The 21443-nt window shown below is 40.4% G+C and overlaps 1 protein-coding gene across 2 annotated transcripts in view; it reads right to left on the minus strand.

Moving 5' to 3' along the window:
* atp13a2 (ATPase cation transporting 13A2) overlaps window positions 1-21443 on the minus strand; it is a 71947-nt gene that overhangs the window by 2535 nt on the left and 47969 nt on the right. For both annotated transcript variants that reach the window (XM_052038956.1, XM_052038957.1), the window contains 15 exons: window positions 21091-21137; window positions 19936-20124; window positions 19640-19846; window positions 18404-18508; window positions 16222-16378; window positions 12292-12412; window positions 11311-11435; window positions 9974-10134; window positions 9059-9169; window positions 8487-8566; window positions 8028-8180; window positions 7657-7753; window positions 6320-6543; window positions 2940-3088; window positions 980-1152 (listed from right to left, as the gene is read on the minus strand). In XM_052038956.1, the coding sequence (XP_051894916.1) occupies window positions 980-1152; window positions 2940-3088; window positions 6320-6543; window positions 7657-7753; window positions 8028-8180; window positions 8487-8566; window positions 9059-9169; window positions 9974-10134; window positions 11311-11435; window positions 12292-12412; window positions 16222-16378; window positions 18404-18508; window positions 19640-19846; window positions 19936-20124; window positions 21091-21137 (2099 nt within the window). The remainder of the gene's footprint in view (window positions 1-979; window positions 1153-2939; window positions 3089-6319; window positions 6544-7656; window positions 7754-8027; window positions 8181-8486; window positions 8567-9058; window positions 9170-9973; window positions 10135-11310; window positions 11436-12291; window positions 12413-16221; window positions 16379-18403; window positions 18509-19639; window positions 19847-19935; window positions 20125-21090; window positions 21138-21443) is intronic.

Genomic DNA, 21443 nt, shown 5'->3' on the forward strand with positions numbered 1-21443 from the left:
CACTGAGCGAAGTCAACCCCAGCCCACTGCACTCTTTTTGGTAGGGCCCGGGGGAAGTGTTATGGAACAGAGGGACATGGAGTGCAAGTGCATAGTTAGCTGAAAGCAGCATCACAGGCTGGTGGAGGAGGAATTTGACACACTTGCCTTTATCAGTCAGGGCAACGAGTTTAGGAGTTGGGAAGTTACGTTGTAGTTATATAAGACGTTATATAAGAGGCTGCACTTGGAGTATTGCGTACAGTTTTGGCCCCCCTTTTATAGGAAAGATGTTATTAAATTAGAAAGAGTGCAGAAAAGATTTACCAGGATGTTGCCTGGATTTCGGGACTTGAGTTACAAGGAGAGGTTGCGAAAACTAGGACTTCATTTCCTGGAACATAGGAGATTGAGGGGTGGCCTGATAGAGGTATGCAAATTCATGAGGGCATAAACAGGGTGAAAACACAGTCTCTTTTCCCAGGGAAGAAGTGCTTGAATCAAGAGGGTCTCGGTTTAAGATCAGAGGCAAGAGATTTAAAAGGGACATCAGGGGCAGCTTCTTCACACGAAGGGTGGTGTGTGTTTGGAATGAGTTGTCAGGAATAGTGGGTGAGGCAGGCACATTAGCAATATTTAAAAGCCATCTGGCTAAGTACACAGATGGGAGAGATTTAGAGGGCTATGGGCCAAAGGGCCTGTTTCTATTCTGTATGACTCTATGACTGGAAGTGGGAGAGGGATGCAAAACGCTAAAATGTAGGACAAATGGACTAAAGTAATAAAAATACTTCAAAAAGCAACACAATGTCACTGGTTTTAGTTACTTATCTGCAGGGCAGAGAAGGTCCTCAAGTTTGGTATGATAATGAGGACTGCTGGATAATGGGGAGTAACTTCTGCACATCATATTCAGGAGAGATTACTCATCTTCTGTCTAGACTAGTGAATTCAACAGACTAGGAGTTAAAATGTTAAATATTTTTGAGTCATTTCTTACCTCAAATAGAAAGGAAATAAAGAATTGCAATGCTGCAAACCCCAGCAATAACAATTTAAATTTCATATCATCGATGAACATCAGCTGCAGAATTTTTCGGATGAACTGAAGTGGGTAAACTGTCAAAAATATCATTATTGCATAGAGCACGATCAATGCAATCAGGAACAGTACTGAAAGAGAAATGCAGAATCCAGTCAAACATTCCTTTCAAAATAGCACTCTGTAATTCACAGGGTATGTACTTTCAAGGACCACAAAAATTGAAATAAAATCATTTTAGCTGGTGTGAATGTGAGGGCCTGACTGCAACTGCAAAAATCTAAAGTTACCAAATAAAAAAAATAAAATTCTTAAACCAAGCATTGTACCTCATGCCCCTCAACCAGACAGAAAAAAAACTGAATTATACACAATGGGCACCTATTGCATGAGATGCCTCCATAAAAATTGAGTTACTCTGTGTTCATATTAAGTGCACAGCAGCTCAATTTAAATCCTGTCCCTTGTGCTAAATATTCACCTCCACTTGGATACACTTTTGCACTGTCAACCACACAACAGATTCAGCAATCCTAATCATGTCATGGAAAGCTTGTAGCATTGATTCATTTGGGGAAAAACTAACACACTGCTTTGTGCAACAAAATTGAACTTAACAGATCCAATGAAAATGACAAAGATCTTTTTTTTGTCAGATGCTGCAGTCACAGAGAAGTTTGTACCATAATCAAAGGAAAAACTTATTTAACATGTTTAAACATGAGGATCACAAGCTGCAATGCATTGTAACACTGACCCTGCAAATCGAGGAGGAAGAGAATTAAGTACTTGTGACGAACAATAAAATGTGTTTTAACCATAAACGATTTCTAGCAATCAGCTAAAAATCTGTTCTTATTGCTACGTCCAACCCATTTTGGAAATTCTACTCTACGTATAAAACATCTAAATACCCCAAGTCAAAAAAGATTGAGATTTTCCCCAGTTTGAAGTAGTTCCTGGTGTCTCAGTGGATGACATCTACAATCATACCCACTTGGTGGCTCAGCATTTGTGAAATTCCTGAATCTTAACCATAACTAAACTCCTTGAGACACACAATGATTTGGAGAAAGTGCTAAGTAAACCTGGCCAAGTGTAATATATAACAATGAATTACCATAGACAGATACTATTTGCATCAGGGTACAACCATTGCATCAAAGTAAAATTCCTTTAGCATGCACAGTCTATACTGACTCACAGTCAACATCAGAGATAGAATTAAAAATGGGAGAAGTAAATCTATCTGCCCTCCCCTCATACCGAGGACCTCTACTACCTGTCGTAAATTGTCATTCTTCATATCTTGGGCTTAGGTGGAGAATGAGACAGCATTGCATCAGAATCTAAACTGGCTCAGCTGAGAACATTTCCAACAGGAATTATTGGATAGCTATTGGGAGAAGTCTTGGAAGGTTTCTCCACAATGTAACTGATAAAATACCTACTGGGTGGATTGCTAAAATAACTGAGAGTAACTGAAGAACAGGTTTAACCAAGGATCCTCAATTCTAAGTGGCTTGGTATGCTGGCAATAAGTGATTGTCGGGCGCTACAAAGAGATATTTAAACATTTGTAATCAATTACAATAGAAAAGCAGCAGAGCAAACAGGAGCGTTAGAGCTGGGAAGACACAGCTGTAGGATGGAAGAGCAGATCCTTTATATGTTGCTGAACTTCACAATGTTAACAGGTGGCTGGGCATCACCATGAGAAGGGAAACACTACAGCTTCATACAGCTTATAAATCTTATGGCAGAAAAATGCTATCGATCACGGGTACTGTCATATAATAACATGGAAAAGATAATAGTTCATGGAAAAGTTGAATACACAACACTCTTTTCACAATCCTTACAGCCAAAGGGACACAAATCAAACGTCGCCATCAAATATAGTAAAATAACGAGGTACCATTAGAATACAGCGGCTTGCGGAAAGGTTGACCCTTGGAAAGTACTGTTGCCAGGATGAGATACTGGAATCCAGACACACAGAATAAAGCAGTGTTTTCATAGTTCGGCAGTTTGTTGCCAGAGGAACTGGTGCTTGCAGGAACAAACCTTCAAAAACAAAGAAATCTGAAGCTGTTTACAGTGACAAGAGAAAGGCAATCGGCAACCTCTGTGATGTCTCTGCACCAATAAACAACCATAAAGAGTAACCCTGGAATTAGTTTAATTCAACCCTAACCACTAGAAATAAGAACATGGACCCCAGATTTTGTTACACATAGTAACTACTCCAGGAGCACAAAATTAAGACAGGCTTTGGAAATCAAGGCGGAATACAAATGGTAACAACCAAGTTTTGGTTTTGTAGAATCCTTTTGCCTCCAGAGGAGTAAACAATTAAAAGTACTGAACATCACAATTTTATTTATTATGCTGCATGAATTTTTATTTTATTTTAAGCACTGAAGGCTGACCAGCGAGTGGTGCAGCACAAAAACAGGCCATTTGGCAAGATTCCTATGTACCCTGATCCCATTTGCCTGCATTTGGCCCATGTCCCTCTAAACCTTTCCTTTCCACCTACCTGTCCAAATGTTTTCTTAAACATTGTAACTGAACCTGCCACCACTACTTCCTCTGGCAGCCTTCTGTATACCCACCAGCCTTTTTGTGAAAAGGTTGCCCCTCAGGTCCCTTTAAATCTTTCCCCCTTCATCTTAAACCTATGTGCTCTAGTTTTAGGCTCCCCTACCCTGGGAAGACAACTGTAGCCATCTACCCTATCCATGCCCCTTATAATTTTATAAATTTCTATAAGGTCACCTCTCAGCCTCCTTTGCTCCAGGGAAACCAGTCCCAGCCTATCCGATCTCTCCTTATAACTCAAGCCCTCCAGTCCAGGCAATATCTTTGTGAATCTTTTCTGCATCCTCTCTAGCTTAATCCCATCCTTCCTATCGTGTGGCAACCAGAACTACAATTATCTAAGTGTGGTCTAACTAATTTTTTGTACAACTGTAACATGATGTCCCAACTCTCGTACTCAATGTCACTGCCATGAAGGCAAGCATACCATATACTTTCTTCATCACCCTGTCTACTTGTGTTGCTGCTTTCAGGGAACTATGCACTTATAATACCCCAAGATCTCTCTGTTCAACATCACTCCTTGGGGTCTGCTATTTACTGTGAATGTCCTGCCCTGGTTTAACTCCCCAAAATGCATCACTTTGTACTTGTCCGAGTTAAATTCCATCTGCCAATCCTTTGGCCACTTTCCAGTTGATCAATACCCTGTTGTACCTTGTGGAACCTTCTTCACTGTCCACTATAGCACTAATTTCGGTGTCATCTGGTAACTTAATCACACCACCTACATTCTCATCCAAATCATTAATATGTATGACAAACAACAGGGGACCTAGCAACACACCACTGGTCACAGGCCTCCTCCAATCAGAATAACAACGCTCCACTACCACCCTCTGCCTTCTGCCACTAAGCAAATTTTGTATCCACCCGGCTAGCTCACCCTTGCTCCCATGTGTTTTAACCTTCTCGATCAGCCTACCTTGTCAAAGGCCTTTCTAAAGTCCCTGTGCACAACGTCTACTACCCTGCCCTTGTCAATCCTCTTGCTCACCTCTATAAAAAATTTGAGACATGATTTCCCACGCAAAAACACTAATCAGACTATGCCTTTCAAAATGCAAATAAATTCTGCCTCTCAGAATCCCTTCCTGTAATTTTCCAACCACTGATGTAAGGCTGACCGGCCTGTAGTACTCAGGCTTGTCCTGGCAGCCTTCTTAAACAAAGGCACAACATTAGCCATCCTCTTGTCTTCTGGTACACCACCCATGCCTAATAAAGATAATAAAATCTGTGCCAGGGCTACAGTATAATTTCTTCCCTTGCTTCCCGCAACATCCTATCATACAGCTGATCATGCCCCGAAGATTTATCCACCTTTATGCACCAAGACCACCAACACCTCTTTTGTAATGTTGTTATGTTTCGTATCATCTCTTCCCTGAACTCCTTAGTTCCATGTCCTTCTCCACAGTAAAAGTGGATGAGAAATGTTCATTTAAGACCTAGCCCATCTCCCGAGACTCCACACATAGATTACCATACTTATCCTTAAGGGACCTACTCTCTCCCTAATTATCCTTCTGCTCTTAATATACTTATAGAATCCGTTAGGATTCTCCTTTACCTTATCTGCCAGGGGTGTCTCATGTCCCCTTTTTGCTCTTCTACACCCCTTATACTCCTCAAGGGACTCACTTGATCCCACTGCTCAAACCTGACATATGCCTCTTTTTTTCCTAACCAGAGTCTCAATATCCCTCGCCAACCAGGATTCCCTCACTCTGCCAACCTTGCCCTTCACTCTAACAGCAACATGCTGGCTCTGAACTCTTCCTGCCTCACTTTTAAAAGCCTCCCACTGATAATATACAAACACCAAGATGCATCCTGTAACAGATAGACAGATCAATTTTTTTCCTCTTTACTAATTTTCTTCCTTCAAACCTGCAGAGCCTGAGAGGTTTAAATTCACCAAATAACTTTCTTTGTTATCACAGCACAAGTAGAATCCTTGATGTACGAGTTAAAACAGTGAATGATGGCAAACTGTTAACCTGGGAAAAGTCAAAGGAAATTTTGTCCCAATTCTCACTCAAAGTCCTGCAAATACCTCTAGCAGTTTTATACAATAATCACCAGTGTTTAGGCAGTGCCTCAGATTTAGGATGACTTGCTTCCAACTCGTAGTTGAGGTCAACGTGGAAACCACAGATGGGGCAGAGGATGTTCAAACTTTTTCTATCCCACTGTTATAAGACCATTGAATGGTCCCCTTGTACAATAAGATGGACTCTTGACCTCACAATCTACCTTGTCATGGCCTTGCACCTTATTGTCCGCCTGCACTGCACTTTCTCTATAAGTGTAACACGTTATTCTGCATTCTGTCATTGCTTCTCCCTTCTACTACCTCGATGTACTGATGTGATGAAATAATCTGTATGGATGGCATGCAAAACAAAGTTTTTCACTGTACCTCAGTATATGTGACAATAATAAACCAATTTAAATTTACCAGTTTACCTTAGTATATCCCTACCAATATCCCAACAATAATTATGTAAGGCAGCATTCACAGACGGACCTAGAACTTGAAAAATTCAGGAGGTTTATGGTTCAATTTATACATATATATATATATATATATATATAATATATATATATATATATTTTTTTTTTTAAAAGCAACTACTTTCTTTCATCCAATGAGTAATCATACACCTAGGGATAATGTGACATGCTTACCAGCTCTGAGTGGTAGTGACTGTGTAGGTGAGGATCTGAATCAGTATAACCAGCACGGTTTGTAGCAGCAGGCTGCCCAGGATCGTAATGTTGATCAGACTCCCCACAGGCCGTTGTGCCACAAGCTCTTTCGCAGGCCCTGTTCGACCCATGAGTATGGCCACAGTTGTAGTGATAACCAGGTCAAAGTACAAATACTGCCAGTCTCCCAAGTTTGAGTTGATCTGTATCAAAAAGAAATCAAAAGCATTTTAGAACAGTGAGGTCTCTGTACCAATGAACTCTAATTAGGTTGATAGCAGGAGGTTGGGAGATGTATTAAATTGAATTTAAAAAAAGCAATAAAGAATACAGTCAAGTTCCCTGGTCTCTGCCCTAGGCTGAACTTGATAGATCAGCATTTGAAATATAAGGTAATCACTGGTCAGGCAGCATCCACAGGAGGAACTGCCTCAAGAAGTCATCATCTATCATCAAGGATCCCCACCACCTGGGTCATGCCCTCTTCTCGCTGCTACCATCGGGCAGGAGGTACAGAAGCCTTATGTCCCACACCACCAGGTTCAGGAACAGCTACTTTCCGACACCCATCAGATTCTGAAACCAACCTACTCAACTTTAACCCACTTCAGCAATGGAACACTACAGACCACCTCTTGCACGACCGTGGTCTTCTCTCTCATTATATTTATTTTGCACTGATGTCTTGTTTTGCAGTATTTTTTCTCTCTTCACTGTCTTGAACTGATGTTCTGTGTGTTGTCTGAACCTACATGCCTTTTGATGCCGCTGCAAGTTTTTCCATTGTACCTGCGCCTCGCCATACCTGTGCACATGACAATAAACTCGACTCGAGCAGCAGATTTATTGTTACACAGGTAGTAGGTCTCAGGAAAGGGGTGGATCAGGCCTGGAGCACGGCCATTCGAGAGGCACTGTGATACAAGGGTGCACACCCATAAGATGTGGAACAGAACCCAAAGAGGAATCAATGCCTTTGAAGGAGATGGGAACTGGATCTTACTATCACCCATCTCTTTTGCAGTTCTTCCACTTTATAACACATCCTGGCTTAGCAAAAGCTGAAGATTTCCATCAGCTCTAAATTACACTGTGTGAAGCCCAGTCCAGTAAATCAGTGTTGTCTAATTTACTCAAGTGCAATGGCCACTCCATTTTCCTATGGCTAAGATCAGATGGCAGATCCAGGGAACTCATCTCATATATCTTCATTCTAATTTTTGCCATGGCCAAACTGCTTGCATCATGAAAAGGCTAGACAAAATTATTCAGTCTAGGATGGCTGCTATGTGCACCCAATAAATGTATGAACTTACTGTGTACATTATTAGCACCGAGACAAACTGGATCATGCTGTACATGGCCATGTATTTGAAAACTCCAAAGGAGGTGATAAGAGACGCTCGACCTTCCCTACAAAAAATGGAGAATTCTTTTGCATTAAACTAGAATTGAAAGAAGACCTTCAAAATTAATAGACAGAAAAATACCCAAAGTGAAAGAATGCAGACTGTTATTTAGGTCAACAGTATGGATAGTGTGCAAGTCTTAAAGGCAACTTTAGTAGGCTATAAAATAAATTACAGTCCCTAGTGCAATGATTTTGTCCGTGGCAGCATCTTGCAATTTTGGTGACAATTCCAATACCAAAAAAAGCTTCCATCAAAGCAAGTGTGCACGAACTCACCGAATTACCATTGGTACACACTTAATGTTGTCTATTTTTGAGGTGAAGGGAGATGCTACCGAGGCCTCGGACTCAGAGAGAGAGATTCCTGCATCTGCAGCTTTCAAAGCCCCACAGTCATTAGCTCCATCTCCGCACATTCCTACAGTGTACCTGAAGAAAGGAAGAACATTAAACATGCCTTTGTAGTTTCATAAACAATGGAGAAAATTCACTGCAGTACTACATCCAACAAACTCAAAAACAAAGAAATGGGTGTAGAATGTAAATGCAACCATCTTGAATAATGGTTCAAGAAAGCTCACAAAATTACTGGTATAAATTAGAGCGAATACTTCGTGTATCTCACATTATACGTACAAATATACTTCCAGAATAGATGAGTACTACAGCATCTGAGGGCCACTAATGCAACTATTTAGTTTCAACCCACATTAAATAATAAAAATGTCAGCTTACTCCAGTTTCTGTAAACTCTCCACCAGTTGTGTCTTTTGATTAGGAGCCATCCGAGCATAAACAGTGCCCCGAAGCAGGATCTGGGAAGAGGCAATTAAAAAATGAAATGGATTAAAAGATGCCCTAATTAATCTGCTGTTCAAAGTCAAAGTGGTACTGTTCCTTCTAGTTTCAAAGACACTGAAACCTACTAATATATGTACTCATACCTGTCAGTATGAAATTCTGTCCATTCCCAACGAGTATAGCTATCTCAACATATTCTTTCTAATAATGAAGTACAGAACATGAATCAGAGCTCATGGTCACTGTACCTGCCCTATTTAAAAACTGTTTCCTTTAATATTACACAGGTTCTGTATCATCCATCCACCCCTATTTAAACCACTACTAACTCCCTAATTATTACAAGCTCCATACCCACCATGCCAACACCCTTCCACAACCCCTTCCCCAGAACCTCAATAAACAAGTTGACAGAATTACAGAAGATTTTGACCGAAGTAAGGTATGTAATTTTTCAAACTAGATTTGCAGTTAACAAACAGTCAAAATCAGGCCTGAAATCTCACCTTTTGTAGCAGATCTGGGAAGTAATCACAAATCACTGCAAAAGATTTTCCATTTATTGCAAAATGATAGTAAGACTGCTCCGAAGAGTGGTTCCTTGATTGTTGCTGCAGCTGTTAAAATTAAAATACGAGATAAAAATGCATGGGTTAATTTGAATTGCAAGCAAGACACAGAGACATGCACAGCACCAGTGTCAAAGTCCTCCCCAGACCAGCCCCTCACTAACTCCCAGCAGTAACTCTCAAAGGTGTGTTTGGGCTCTTGTTGGGATCTATTTTCTGTGTGTGTTAGAAAGCAATAAAGATGCTGGAAATCTGAAACACCAACAGAAGAGGCTGGAAATACTCAGCAGGTCTGGCAGCATCTGGAGCAGAGAAAATGAGGTGGCGCTTCAGACTGGTAAACTTTCATCAGACTGCTGCACCTCTCCAAACATCTTGGCTCTTATATTTCCATCATGGAGTTCCAAATACACTCCCCAAAATACTCTTCCTCCTTGCCCCATCGTACTTGTTTACTTTGGCATCTTCTCTCCAACTGATTTTTTAATCAAGTCTACAGAGACTGTAAAAGTCTCACCTTCTGTTCTTGACCTTTCCCCTTATAATGCCATCTGATAATTCAGCTAGTCGTCTTTTCCTTTTATTTTTAAACCTTAGCCCTCTACCTTGAATATTCAGCAATAAAAGAAGACATGGTTGGCCAAAGGGCCTGTCCTGTGCTGCAATGTTTTATGCTCTAAAAGAATGACCAATTTGTTTCAACAACTCTTCTTACCAAATACAGGATGATTTCTTTTGCAGCTTGCTTCGAAGTCCATTCGTGCTGCATTGATGAATATCCTACGTTCTGACAGTAATCTAATTGAACACGCCAGAAGCTGTTATATCCTCTCATCCTACACAGTTACTTACCTCAGTCCCATTCAGGTCCGATGCTGGGTCTGATGGCAGGAACTTCACACAGGCAGGTTTACCAATTGAGGGTGGGGAGGCGTTGGCAAAGATGACTTTGTCTGTCAAACCCACCATTCCACAATTCCTGGCAACATTTAGCGCCGTCAGCATGTTGTCTCCTGGAAGAAAGATCCTTTGATTAGCCTGTTTTATTTTTGCTTTCTGGTCAAAACATCAAGACATTATTCCTTCCTAATTAACAAAAGCAACTTCTGAAATGTGCATTTCATGGAATGGAGCAACATGCTTTTTGTTACTGGAGTGCTTGAAAAAAATGAATATGAATAGCTTCTTTAGTAAAATTTTAACATTGAGGAAATTTGTTCCTGGTATTGTGACTTAAAGAACTCTATCTGTGAGGAGGTAAACAGCCCAAATCTAATATAATTTAGCTGCAATCTAGAATATTCTGTGGTGACATGCAATGCTATTCTCTTTTGTTACTGGATCTGCTTCTTTGTAGGAACTTTGTAAATGAATGGTGAAAAGCCCCTCTGTGCAGGAGGGAATTGGTGAACAGCTGACACTTCCCGTCTGGGCCTCTCGTCAAATAAAAATATTACCATTCACGTTGAAACATACTAGCATCTTACAAAATAAATGAGGACTCTGCATCTACAACTTCCATGATAAGCGGCAAGATAAATGTCCAGTTAATTCAGGGCTTACGTTGGCGAGTTTTGTGGCCGAAGAGGAATTAATAATCAGAACGACCAACAGTGTAGTTCAAAAGGATCCAAGAGCCAGAGGTGTTAAAGTGAACTCTGACTTATCTCCTTGGTAACCAGAGCAGCTGAAGGTGCGCAGATCAGAGAACTAACTGATGGCCATGTTCACGTTCTCTCGATCATAGCACTGAACAGATTCAGCAACGAAAAGCTCTCATCATAATGTTCTGATTCCAGAGTAACTACGAAGTTGCTGTTCCTCATCAGAGCTATGGTTTGCTTAAACTATTAAACCTAAAAGACCTGAAGCCAGGATTTCATGACCTACCCAAGGTGCTGCTGTCTCCTGTGGAACAGAACCTCCATTTAGAAACACTGGAGTAAACTATTAGTGAATGCACAGGAAACAAGGGCTGAAAGTTATGTACACCAAACAAACTTCAGATTCTGAACATCACGTGGCTAAAGTACTTCTAATAGACACCAAAAGAGGGCAGTCTATAATCAATGTAAACCTAACTGGACAGTATAACTGCTCAGCTGAAAAGCGTGTGCATCCTGAAGTACAATTCACACTCCTGATACTTCATAACTGCTTCATCACTCTACGTAACCAATGCCTCTTACCTGTCACCATTACAGTCCGGAAATTGGCTCTTATCAGGTTGTCAATGACAGGCTTTGTTTCTGGTTTCAAAATGTTCCTCATGATCAGGAATCCCAGGAATGTCATCTCACTCTCCACAGAATTCCTGCCAGTAGAAAATCACAGTTTCATTGGCACTGCAGTCTTCAATTAGCAGTCAGAGATCACACTCTGAGAGCAGCAAATGGAAATGAACTGCCCCAAACATTACACTCCAGCATACATGTATTTAACTGCTCAAAATGGAGCAGAGAAATTGAAAGTCAAAAAAAAACTGCAGGTGCTGGAAATGTGAAATAGAACCAGAACCTGTGGAATGAGAAACCAAGTTAATTGTTTAGGTCAAAGACACTTCATCAGAACTGGGAAAGAGAGAAAACAAACTATTTTAAATTACCACTGAGCCATCGACTGGATGACTTCATTTATGGTTTATCCCCATGGCAACCCTGGCTTCACCTTAGAGATATTCTGTTTGTCTGTTCTGTCCCTTCCTTGCCTTCTCTGTAAGTTAAAACTTACTTGAGTTTTTTTTTTCTTTTCCAAGTTCTAACAAAGGGTCTTCGATCTGAAACTTCAATACGGTTTCCCTTTCCACGGATGCTGCCTGACCTGCTGAGTGTTTGCAGCATTTTCTGCTTTCACAGCAGACAAGCTCTTTTGACATCTCTTGTATCTTGTTGGTTTTAATGAACTGAGAAACAAGTCAAACAGCAAATTACAGGACACCACGAAGAAAGTAATAACTAACAGAGCTTGGGTTTTTCAAATCAATTAACAGAGGGAGGAAGATCGCCCAAGTGTTGAGGTCCTGCCAAAGAATTAATGAATGAATACGCAGTGTTCCCAAGTCCAATAAAAAGGTGGATGTGAGGAGAGTTAAGAACTTGGGTCTTTGAACTTCCGACATAACAAAAAAAATGAAAATCAAAGAAGCACCAATCAAAATAGCAGCGGCATACCTCTCCAACATATGCACTGCCTCGAAGGTAATGTCTTGACTTAGTGTTTTGTATGCAAGTCCAAGAACTCTATATCCATCTTTGGCATAGTACCTTAATACTTCAGAGAAATCAGCAGGAACTGTAAAGAAAAATATGAATATGTATTGGATGTAAACAAAGTCAAAGCCACAGAAACATCACCTTTTATTTCAACTGAAACATGAATCTTACTGATCAAACACTGACTATTGACTCTGACTGGGCCGTATTGCTTAGACTTAACCCCTTTGATTTCACTGGTATTTATTAGAAGCTCCAACTTTCAAAGCTATCTGGAGTTCTTCCCACCAAACTACCTTGTAATGGCTTAACTCCTTTTCCCAATTTTCTCACTCTGGATCATTTTCCTAAGCAGGGCAGCTTCGTTATTCTATGGAGGGAAATGGACAGTCAACCTTTAGGGTCTTGATCTGAAACGTCAACTGTCCATTTCCCTCCACAGATGCTGCCCGACCTGCTGAGTTCCTCCCCCAGTGCCTTTTGTGTTGCTCCAGATTCCAGCATCTGAGTCTCTTGCCTCCCCACCTTCATATTCTGCTTCTTCCTCAACGTTGGATGTAGAGGTCCCCTCAACCAGATTCAACTCTTTCCCTTCTGATCTCATTCACTCCCACCACCCACTCCCATCACAGAGATAGTGTTGTATGGTTTAACCTTAACCAGCCTCTGCATTCACAGACTATCCTCTGCCATTCCCACCACCGGAATGTTTTCACCCTCACTGCTTTCTGGTATGATCATTTCCTATTTAACTTAAAACCACCCTTATTATTTCCTGTCTACGTAAGGGCAGAAGATATAACATCTGTCATTCCATCCCTCCCACACAAGTCCAAACATTCTCTTCAAGTGAGACGATATATTCTTATTTCTTTTGGCCAGGTGTATTGTATCTGCTGCGAGTCCTCCACACTGAAGACCAAATACAGACCAACTAATCACTTTGCCAAACGCAGCCTCAATTATGATCACAAGCTCTGTTGCTTGCCATCTCTATTCTCCACCCCATTCACTGCCTACTCTGTTCTAATAAAGCTCAGCAGAAGTTTGGGAATCATTATTCTTCTTAGCATTTTGTGGTTCTCTTAATATTGTGCGTTATAACTTCAGACCACAATGATTTACTGTGGCATGCAAAAGTTTGGGCACCCCTGGTCAAAATTTCTGTTACTGTGAATAGCTAAGCGAGTAAAAGATGACCTGATTTCCAAAAGGCATGAAGTTAAAAATATTTTAAGCAAATTACTTTTTTTAAATTTCCATCTTTTACAGTTTCAAAATAAATAAAAAGGAAAAGGGCCCAAAGCAAAAGTTTGGGCACCCTGCATGGTCACTACTCAGTAACACCCCCTTTGGCAAGTATCACAGCTTGTAAACGCTTTCTGTAGCCAGCTAAGAGTCTTTCAATTCTTGTTTGGGGGATTTTCGTCCATTCTTCCTTGCAAAAGGCTTCTAGTTCTGTGAGTTTCGTGGGTTGTCTTGCATGCACTGCTCTTTTGAGGTCTATCCAGACTTTCGATGATGTTTAGGTCGGGGGACTCTTGAGATATTCCATTGTGGATTTTGAGGTGTGTTTAGGATCATTATCCTGTTGTAGAAGCCATCCTCTTTTCATCTTCAGCTTTTTTACAGATGGTGTAATGTTTGCTTCCAGAATTTGCTGGTATTTAATTGAATTCATTCTTCCCTCTACCAGTGAAATGTTCCCCGTGCCACTGGCTGCAACACAAGCCCAAAGCATGATCGATCCACCCCTATGCTTAACAGTTGGAGAGGTCTTCTTTTCATGAAATTCTGCAACCTTTTTTCTCCAAACATACCTTTGCTCATTGCAGCCAAAAAGTTCTATTTTAAATTCATCAGTCCACAGGACTTGTTTCCAAAATGCATCAGGCTTGTTTGGATGTTCCTTTGCAAACTTCTAATGTTGAATTTTGTGGGGAGGACGCAGGAAAGGTTTTCTTCTGATGACTCTTCCATGAAGGTCATATTTGTACAGGTGTTGCTGCACAGTAGAACAGTGCACCACCACTCCAGGGTCTGCTAAATCTTCCTGAAGGTCTTTTGCAGTCAAACGGGGGTTTTGGTTTGCCTTTCTAGCAATCCTACGAGCAGTTCTCTCGGAAAGTTTTCTTGGTCTTACAGACCTCAACTTGACCTCCACCGTTCCTGTTAACTGCCATTTCTTAATTACATTATGAACTGAGGAAACAGCTGCCTGAAAACGCTTTGCTATCTTCTTATAGCCTTCTCCTGCTTTGTGGGTATCATTTATTTTAATTTTCAGAGTGCTAGGCAGCTGCTTAGAGGAGCCCATGGCTGCTGATTGTTGGGACAAGGTTTGAGGAGTCAGGGTATTTATAAAGCTTTGAAATTTGCATCACCTGGCCTTTCCTAATGACGACTGTGAACAAGCCATAGCCCTAACAAGCTAATGAAGGTCTGAGACCTTGGTAAAAGTTATCTGAGAGCTCAAATCTCTTGGGGTGCCCAAACTTTTGCATGGTGCTCCTTTCCTTCTTTTCACTCCAAAATTGTACAAAACAAAAATAATACACTAATCTTGCTTAAAATGTTGAAAAGAATGTTTCATCTTTAACTTTATGACTCTTAGAGATCAGTTCATTTTCTACTCACTATTCACAGTAACAGAGATTTTGACCAGGGGTGCCCAAACATTTGCATGCCACTGTATGTTGATCTACTGCTGCGTTGGTAGGCTTGGCAAACATTTTAATACATAAAGTGCAGACCTACAACTGACTCACTCTCCTAGCAGACTAATCTGTGCCTTCTGTGTTCAACTTCTTTCCTTTACTCAGCACGTCATCATTTGCCTTTCTCCCATTTTGTACCGTTTTCCCCTCTTCAGTCACCTTGCAACCCCCATCCTTGCTCCAACTAGCTCCTCACACACACACACAATCTCAGTCTTAGAAATTTCTCTCACACCTTAGATTATTGTAATTTCATTCATCTAATCTTACTCTGCCTGCTACTTAAGCACCTGATAATCTACGACTTCCCAAGTGCCTGCATATGAAATACTATTTAACGTAGTTTCTTCCAATTTTACACCTAAATATTGCTGTAAACCAATTTTAATATTGGTGATATACCTTATCATGGTAACCAGGTTGGAAAGAAAGCATCTTACTCAAATATGAAAATATCTTGCCAATATAAATGACATCCTTTCCATATCTTAAAATGTCAGGACTCTTTCAAACTTTATAGTCAGAAATACTTCACCATTTGAAAAACTGTGGTGAATTTTAAAATAAATCCAATTTAATGAACTATGGACCAGTATTTTTTATATAGCCCAAGTTCTTCAATGTCTTAAAATTCAGGATCTATTATCAATTTTCCAGTTCTCCCATCTTATTCCCAATTTCTTTAATGTAGCTTCCTCCAGCCCCGTCACAGATGTTTGTTAAACAACCCTCTGTATGAAGAAATTGTCTGTGATTGTCCCTGCACCAACCCTTAACCCATGTGAAGCAGCATTTCCATACATTCACCTGATGGAACCAACATGCACTCTCTCACCCATTGTCTGAGCCAGTTGCCCAATCCAGCACCTGCTCAGATCCAATAAAACAGTTTCTTTCACTGCCAAATCACCCTATTCATTCCTTTGCCCTTACCGAATTCTCCAGTGCATAAAAATATGGGTGATCACCACAAAACCAAATAAGCAGTGTTCATGATCAAAGTTTCTCCTAATTTTGTGAAGTTCTTAACATCCAACTATTTTGTTATAGTCTAGTGTGATTAGCAAAGCTTTACATTTATTCTAAATATAATAAACTAAACACTCAAAATCACTTAAGCCAATAATCAGAAATAATGCAAATCCTAAACTTATGAGTTAAGGTCAGTTACCTGTTTCCTTCAAACAGAGACTGGCAACCATCTCAGGTGCACCTTTCATGTACACCTCGAGTGGCGAATTGTCCGGTTTCTTCGTGATCACACTCATTCTTTGCAGCGTCGAAGCAAACGGAAAACGGCGAAGAATCCCTAAAATCATCTCTTGTTTCTAGAGTTGAGAAAAAGAACAAGGGTTATGAATTAACCCCTTAATACCCACTGTCAGGAGCTATGCCTTCACGTCACCATTCTTTAACTACAAAAGACTGGTCCACCACCAAAGAGTCAATACTGCATGCAAACTGGTCCTTCAACCCACAGGATTTGTGCCAACCATAAGGCACCCATTTATACTAATCCCACGCTAATCCCATTTTATTCTAACCATGATCCAATCAATTGCTCCCAATTCTAACACTCACCTACACACAAAGGGCAATTTAGTGTGAACAATTAATCCACTAAACTGCACGTCTTTGGAATGCGGAAGGAAACCGGAGCACCCAGGGGAAACCCACCATCACAGAGAGAACAAGTAAACTCCACACAGACAGCATACATGATCAGGACTGAACCTGAATTGCTGGCATGGTGAGGTAGCAACTCCACCTGCTGTAATCCATCTCTGGAGCCTTCCACCAGTACCACAACCCTGCCAACAGCTGCAAGAGCTGATGTACGACGCGTGATGTAGGATACTATGCTTAAACAAAAAGAGTCAATTTTCACTCCTTTCTCCCTTCATTTTTTCCTGAAGGTGCTAACTCTAGCTAGAATCCACCGAAATGGTCACTGTTCATTTTCTGCTGCTTCAACCAACAGGCAAGTCCTTATTTGTATTCGTAAACCATGAAGATTTATAAATGAATTACGAAAGGCTTCACTCCTGAGCTTAACCCTGTCCTTCATTTCTAAGGATGTAACAAAACTCTTACTGTGTCAGTGAATTCCGTCATCTTGTGTGTGATTTAGTCCACACCACAAATGTGCAGGATGGAAGAGCTGGATTAACATCCAGGCATAAGTTTATTAACGGCTTACATAAGGCTTTTGTTTTGGTTGAGGGTAAAATGAAATTTTTATCTGCTGTTTAAAGATTGATGTTATTGACCCCCAAAATATTAAAGTAATATGCTGCTTTTATTTTCAAGGTTCCCTGGTTCCAGAGTTATACTCGGCCTGTGAATCATAACTTAGCCATCTCCTAAATGGCTGTGCCCAGTTCAGTTGTAATCAAGATTCTTATTGGAGAACAGGCACATCTTGTCTCTCGTTTCTCACTACAAATATATGAATGAAGCAAGGCTAACTGATGACATTAACTTCCTTTACCAATTTAACTTGCCAACTAGGTAGCTTGCCAACAAGAAAGAATGGAAGAACCAGACAAGATTAATCTCAGTGAAGAGTTCCTCTGTTCACAGCTTGAAGGAAATCTATGAGTATATTCTCCAGAAACTGAAGTGTGCAAGTGCTCTCCTGCTATCACTATCCAATCAAACTGTTCTCAGGACTGATACTTATCACTGAATTTTCAACTACTATCCACACTCTTGAATGCCTGGAGAAGTAGAGAACCAGAACAAATTATCAGCAATGCATGGGTTACTGAAAACACCAACTGGCTGAGATAAGTCAAACCAGCAAAGAACACATACTATTTAGCCTCAAGCATGCTGTTCAATTGATCTGTGTCAATATATTAGTAAACAGTGAGATGGGTAAACCATTGCAGACTTTCCACAAATTTATCTATTTGATTAGTTCTCTACTCTAAGGTGACCTGGCCAAGTAATTATTTATTTGTTACAACAGATAGCAAGCGCTAGCAGGCTATTCAACAATAGGAACATCACATCACAGCCCGACCTTGTTCTCAATCTATAGGACTAAGATATCAAGCAATATATCCCTGCCCATTAGATATTTCTTTGCCCAGCACAATAGTTATTTTTTCAAACTTCCATCACAGCTGTGTTCAATATAGATAAACAAGTGAACCAGGGATGCTGCTGGTCTGAATGCTCAGTACTACACTGGACTGTGTAATTACCATCTGGACATTTCTGGTTACATCTCACAGACATTATTGATAGGAAACTTCATTTAGGCCCAACAAAAAAGAGATTAGAATATAACATTGTAACACAGCCAATTCTGCCACAGTATCAATCATTAAAGAAGGACACTCAACACTGCCAAAAGGCTGTTCTTCCAGCAGTGGAGACTTCATGACAGCCAGAACTTTCATTCCAAATTTCTTGCTTATGTCGAAGTCTGTAATCTCATCACTCAGAATCTGAAAATAGAGTACATGTTCATCAATGTCAATACGAATAATTTATAGACATACTAACAATACAGCAAATACCACCAGCCAAACACAACAATCACACTAAACTGAAAACTATCACTTAATTTCTTCATTTATATTCTTGTATGTTGATGCTCCAAATGTCACATTAAAAGAGGACAGGAGTTCATGACCATGACAAATGCAGTGTTATGAAGTTACCTATGTGGAAGGGGATGGAATTTGGATGCAAGGCAACCAGCAGGATGTTAATGAACATCTTTCACAGGCCATTGGCCGCTGTCCCCTCTCAGGTTAGGCTTCTACACACAAGCGTGGAGACCTTGTGAGGGAAAAATTGAGAGGGGAAAGGCGACAAGCAAAACAACATACCTTTAAGTGACTAATTTTACATTGTGATTTGAACTTGGCTCTGCTAGGTCAGAGTCATGCAAGGTAAGATCATCCTATGCAGCATATCAAACCCTTCCACTGCTGTAATCACCTGATTAGGTTCTGGCATTAAAAAAATGTCATAACTCTATTAAAGCAAGCCTCTGAAGTTCTCCAGGTACACCTGGCATATTTTCCACTTAAGAACACCAATATCCGGAATTAATCAATTGTTCATTCACCTCACTGCTGTTTGTAGGATGTTGCTAGGACTGAATAGAATTATAAAAATCACACAAGTTTGTAGCATAGGAGGGAGCCTTTCAACCCACTGCATCCACACAGCTTATCCAGCCTAGTTCTTCTCAACTCTTAGGCTTGTAGGTTATCAAGTGTTTGTCCAAATACTTTTCAATGTAATTAATGTTTCTGCCTCTACCACCCTTTTAGGCAGTGAGTTCCCAACCCCCATTTACACTCTGGGTGAGAGGAGATCCTCCACTCCTGTCAGAATTAACTGTACCTCACAGTGGTTCACCACATAGAGTATAGAGAGATGAGGTTTTGCAAACTAAGACATAACCTCACTTAAGCGATTACAGATGTAAACCCTGTAAACTCTGGATATTTTCCCACAGTTACATTTTAGAATGAGGGAAATATGAACAAAACCAATTACAGTCTTCCTCTCATTTTAGTGACAGATTAAGTACACTGGAAAAGCAAACCTAGGTGTTGACTTACCCAACCAGTTGACTCAATCATCTTTAGATCGAGTGGGTCACCAATTGGTTGATTATTCAGCAGTGTGACGCTATGACAGGTGGCCAGTGCATGTAGCATTCGACTGCTAACAAGGTGCTGAGTGTCATGAATAATCGGATCAAAGTTCTTGCCTGCTACCAATACAACTCCCCAAAAGTCCAGGCCTTCCTCTGTAAGTGTTCCCGTCTGAGAAGAAAAAAATATTAACTTGAGAATAGGCTGACACTTAACACTTAGAAGTCCATTCCAGAGTCCTCTGCCATCATCCACCTCACCTTATCAAAACAGATGAGTTTCAGTTTGCCACAGATGTTGATGCGTGGAGGACTAATACAGAAAATGCCATATTTTTTCAGTCTATCTTGGGCGTAGATTGTCCCAACAGTCATAGCTGCAGGGAGAGCAGGCGGAATAATGATAGTGATCAAATCAAGGATACGTGTCAACACACGTCCCACTGATACCTATATATGTGAAGGAAAGAAAGACACATTATAGGGAAGACCAGGTTATTTCAAAGGCACAACATATTAACAACAAAGACAGAACATAAAATGATGGAGACTGTAGAAACTGAGTTCTGAAGAAAACTGAAGCTCTGTAGGCACTGCTTAGCAAAGATCACAACTCAGTCACTGGATTAATTTATACTTCTTGGCTTATATAGCACAATTCTAGAACTCCTGAAAAGACACCAAAATCTCAGATTTTAAGTAACAAACTAAATGCAGGTGGCACAGTGATACAGCTAAGTAAAGCCACTGCCTCACAGCACTAAATACCTGGGTTCAATCCTGACTTTGGGTGCTGTCTGTGGAGTTTGCATATTCTCCTTCTAACTGAATGGGTTTCCTCCAGGTGCTCTTGGTTTCCTCCCACATCCCAAAAGACTGGTAGATTAATTGGCCACTGTAAATTGCCCTTAGTATGTAGATGAGCTTGAGAATCTGGGAGGAGTTGATGAGAATTTGGGGAAAAAAAATGGGATTAATGTACAATTAACCTAAATGGATGGTTGATGGTCAGTGTGAACTCGATGGGCTGAAGGGCCTGTTTCCATGCTGTATCTCTCTATGATTCTATGAAATGATACAGCTTATAATCAGCTCCTAGCTTCTTTACTATTGCAATTTACAACTAGTGTTTTTGAAATATGTCAATGCCAATTTGCTGATTATTTTCTATTTTTTTTGTTTAAAAGAACCCGATCCCCATTCAAAGTTTCCCTAAAACAGAACACTTGAAAGGACTCAGTATAGAGGGTTGCATCTTCCACTCTCCCAGACCACTATGCATTATACAATTCTTTTGGAGTTGAGGATTTGCAAAATGCTACCTTTGATACACAAGGAAAGAGTGACTGGTCTATTCACGGTCTGAAATTGCAGCTGCTAGACTAAATAAAGACAAGCGAGTCTTAAAATACTTACCTTCTGTTTTTCTAGAATCACTATGCTGTATACGTCCCCAATCAAAGCTGTTAAAAAAAAACCTCAAGTTAGTCTTAAATCAAATCTGATGATAGCTTTATGCCATATGTTCTAGTCTCTGAGGTAACCAGGCATTTGGCAATTGTAACATCTAGTCTCCTTCCAAACTGCACTTTATATTTTTCTCTGGCTTGCCATAAGACATTGAATCATGCTGATACTTTGCCAAGTGAGGTGTTTGAGTGTTGTCTGGCTAAGGATAGTGCCTTAACAAACCTGACTTTCTCCTTCTGAGGTCCATACATACATTTTATAGCAGGAACCTGGAGCAGGAATCTTTGCTCATTTCTGGT

The sequence above is a fragment of the Pristis pectinata genome, chromosome 26 (assembly GCF_009764475.1).
Source record: "Pristis pectinata isolate sPriPec2 chromosome 26, sPriPec2.1.pri, whole genome shotgun sequence".
In the NCBI taxonomy this organism is placed as follows: Eukaryota; Metazoa; Chordata; class Chondrichthyes; order Rhinopristiformes; family Pristidae; genus Pristis; species Pristis pectinata.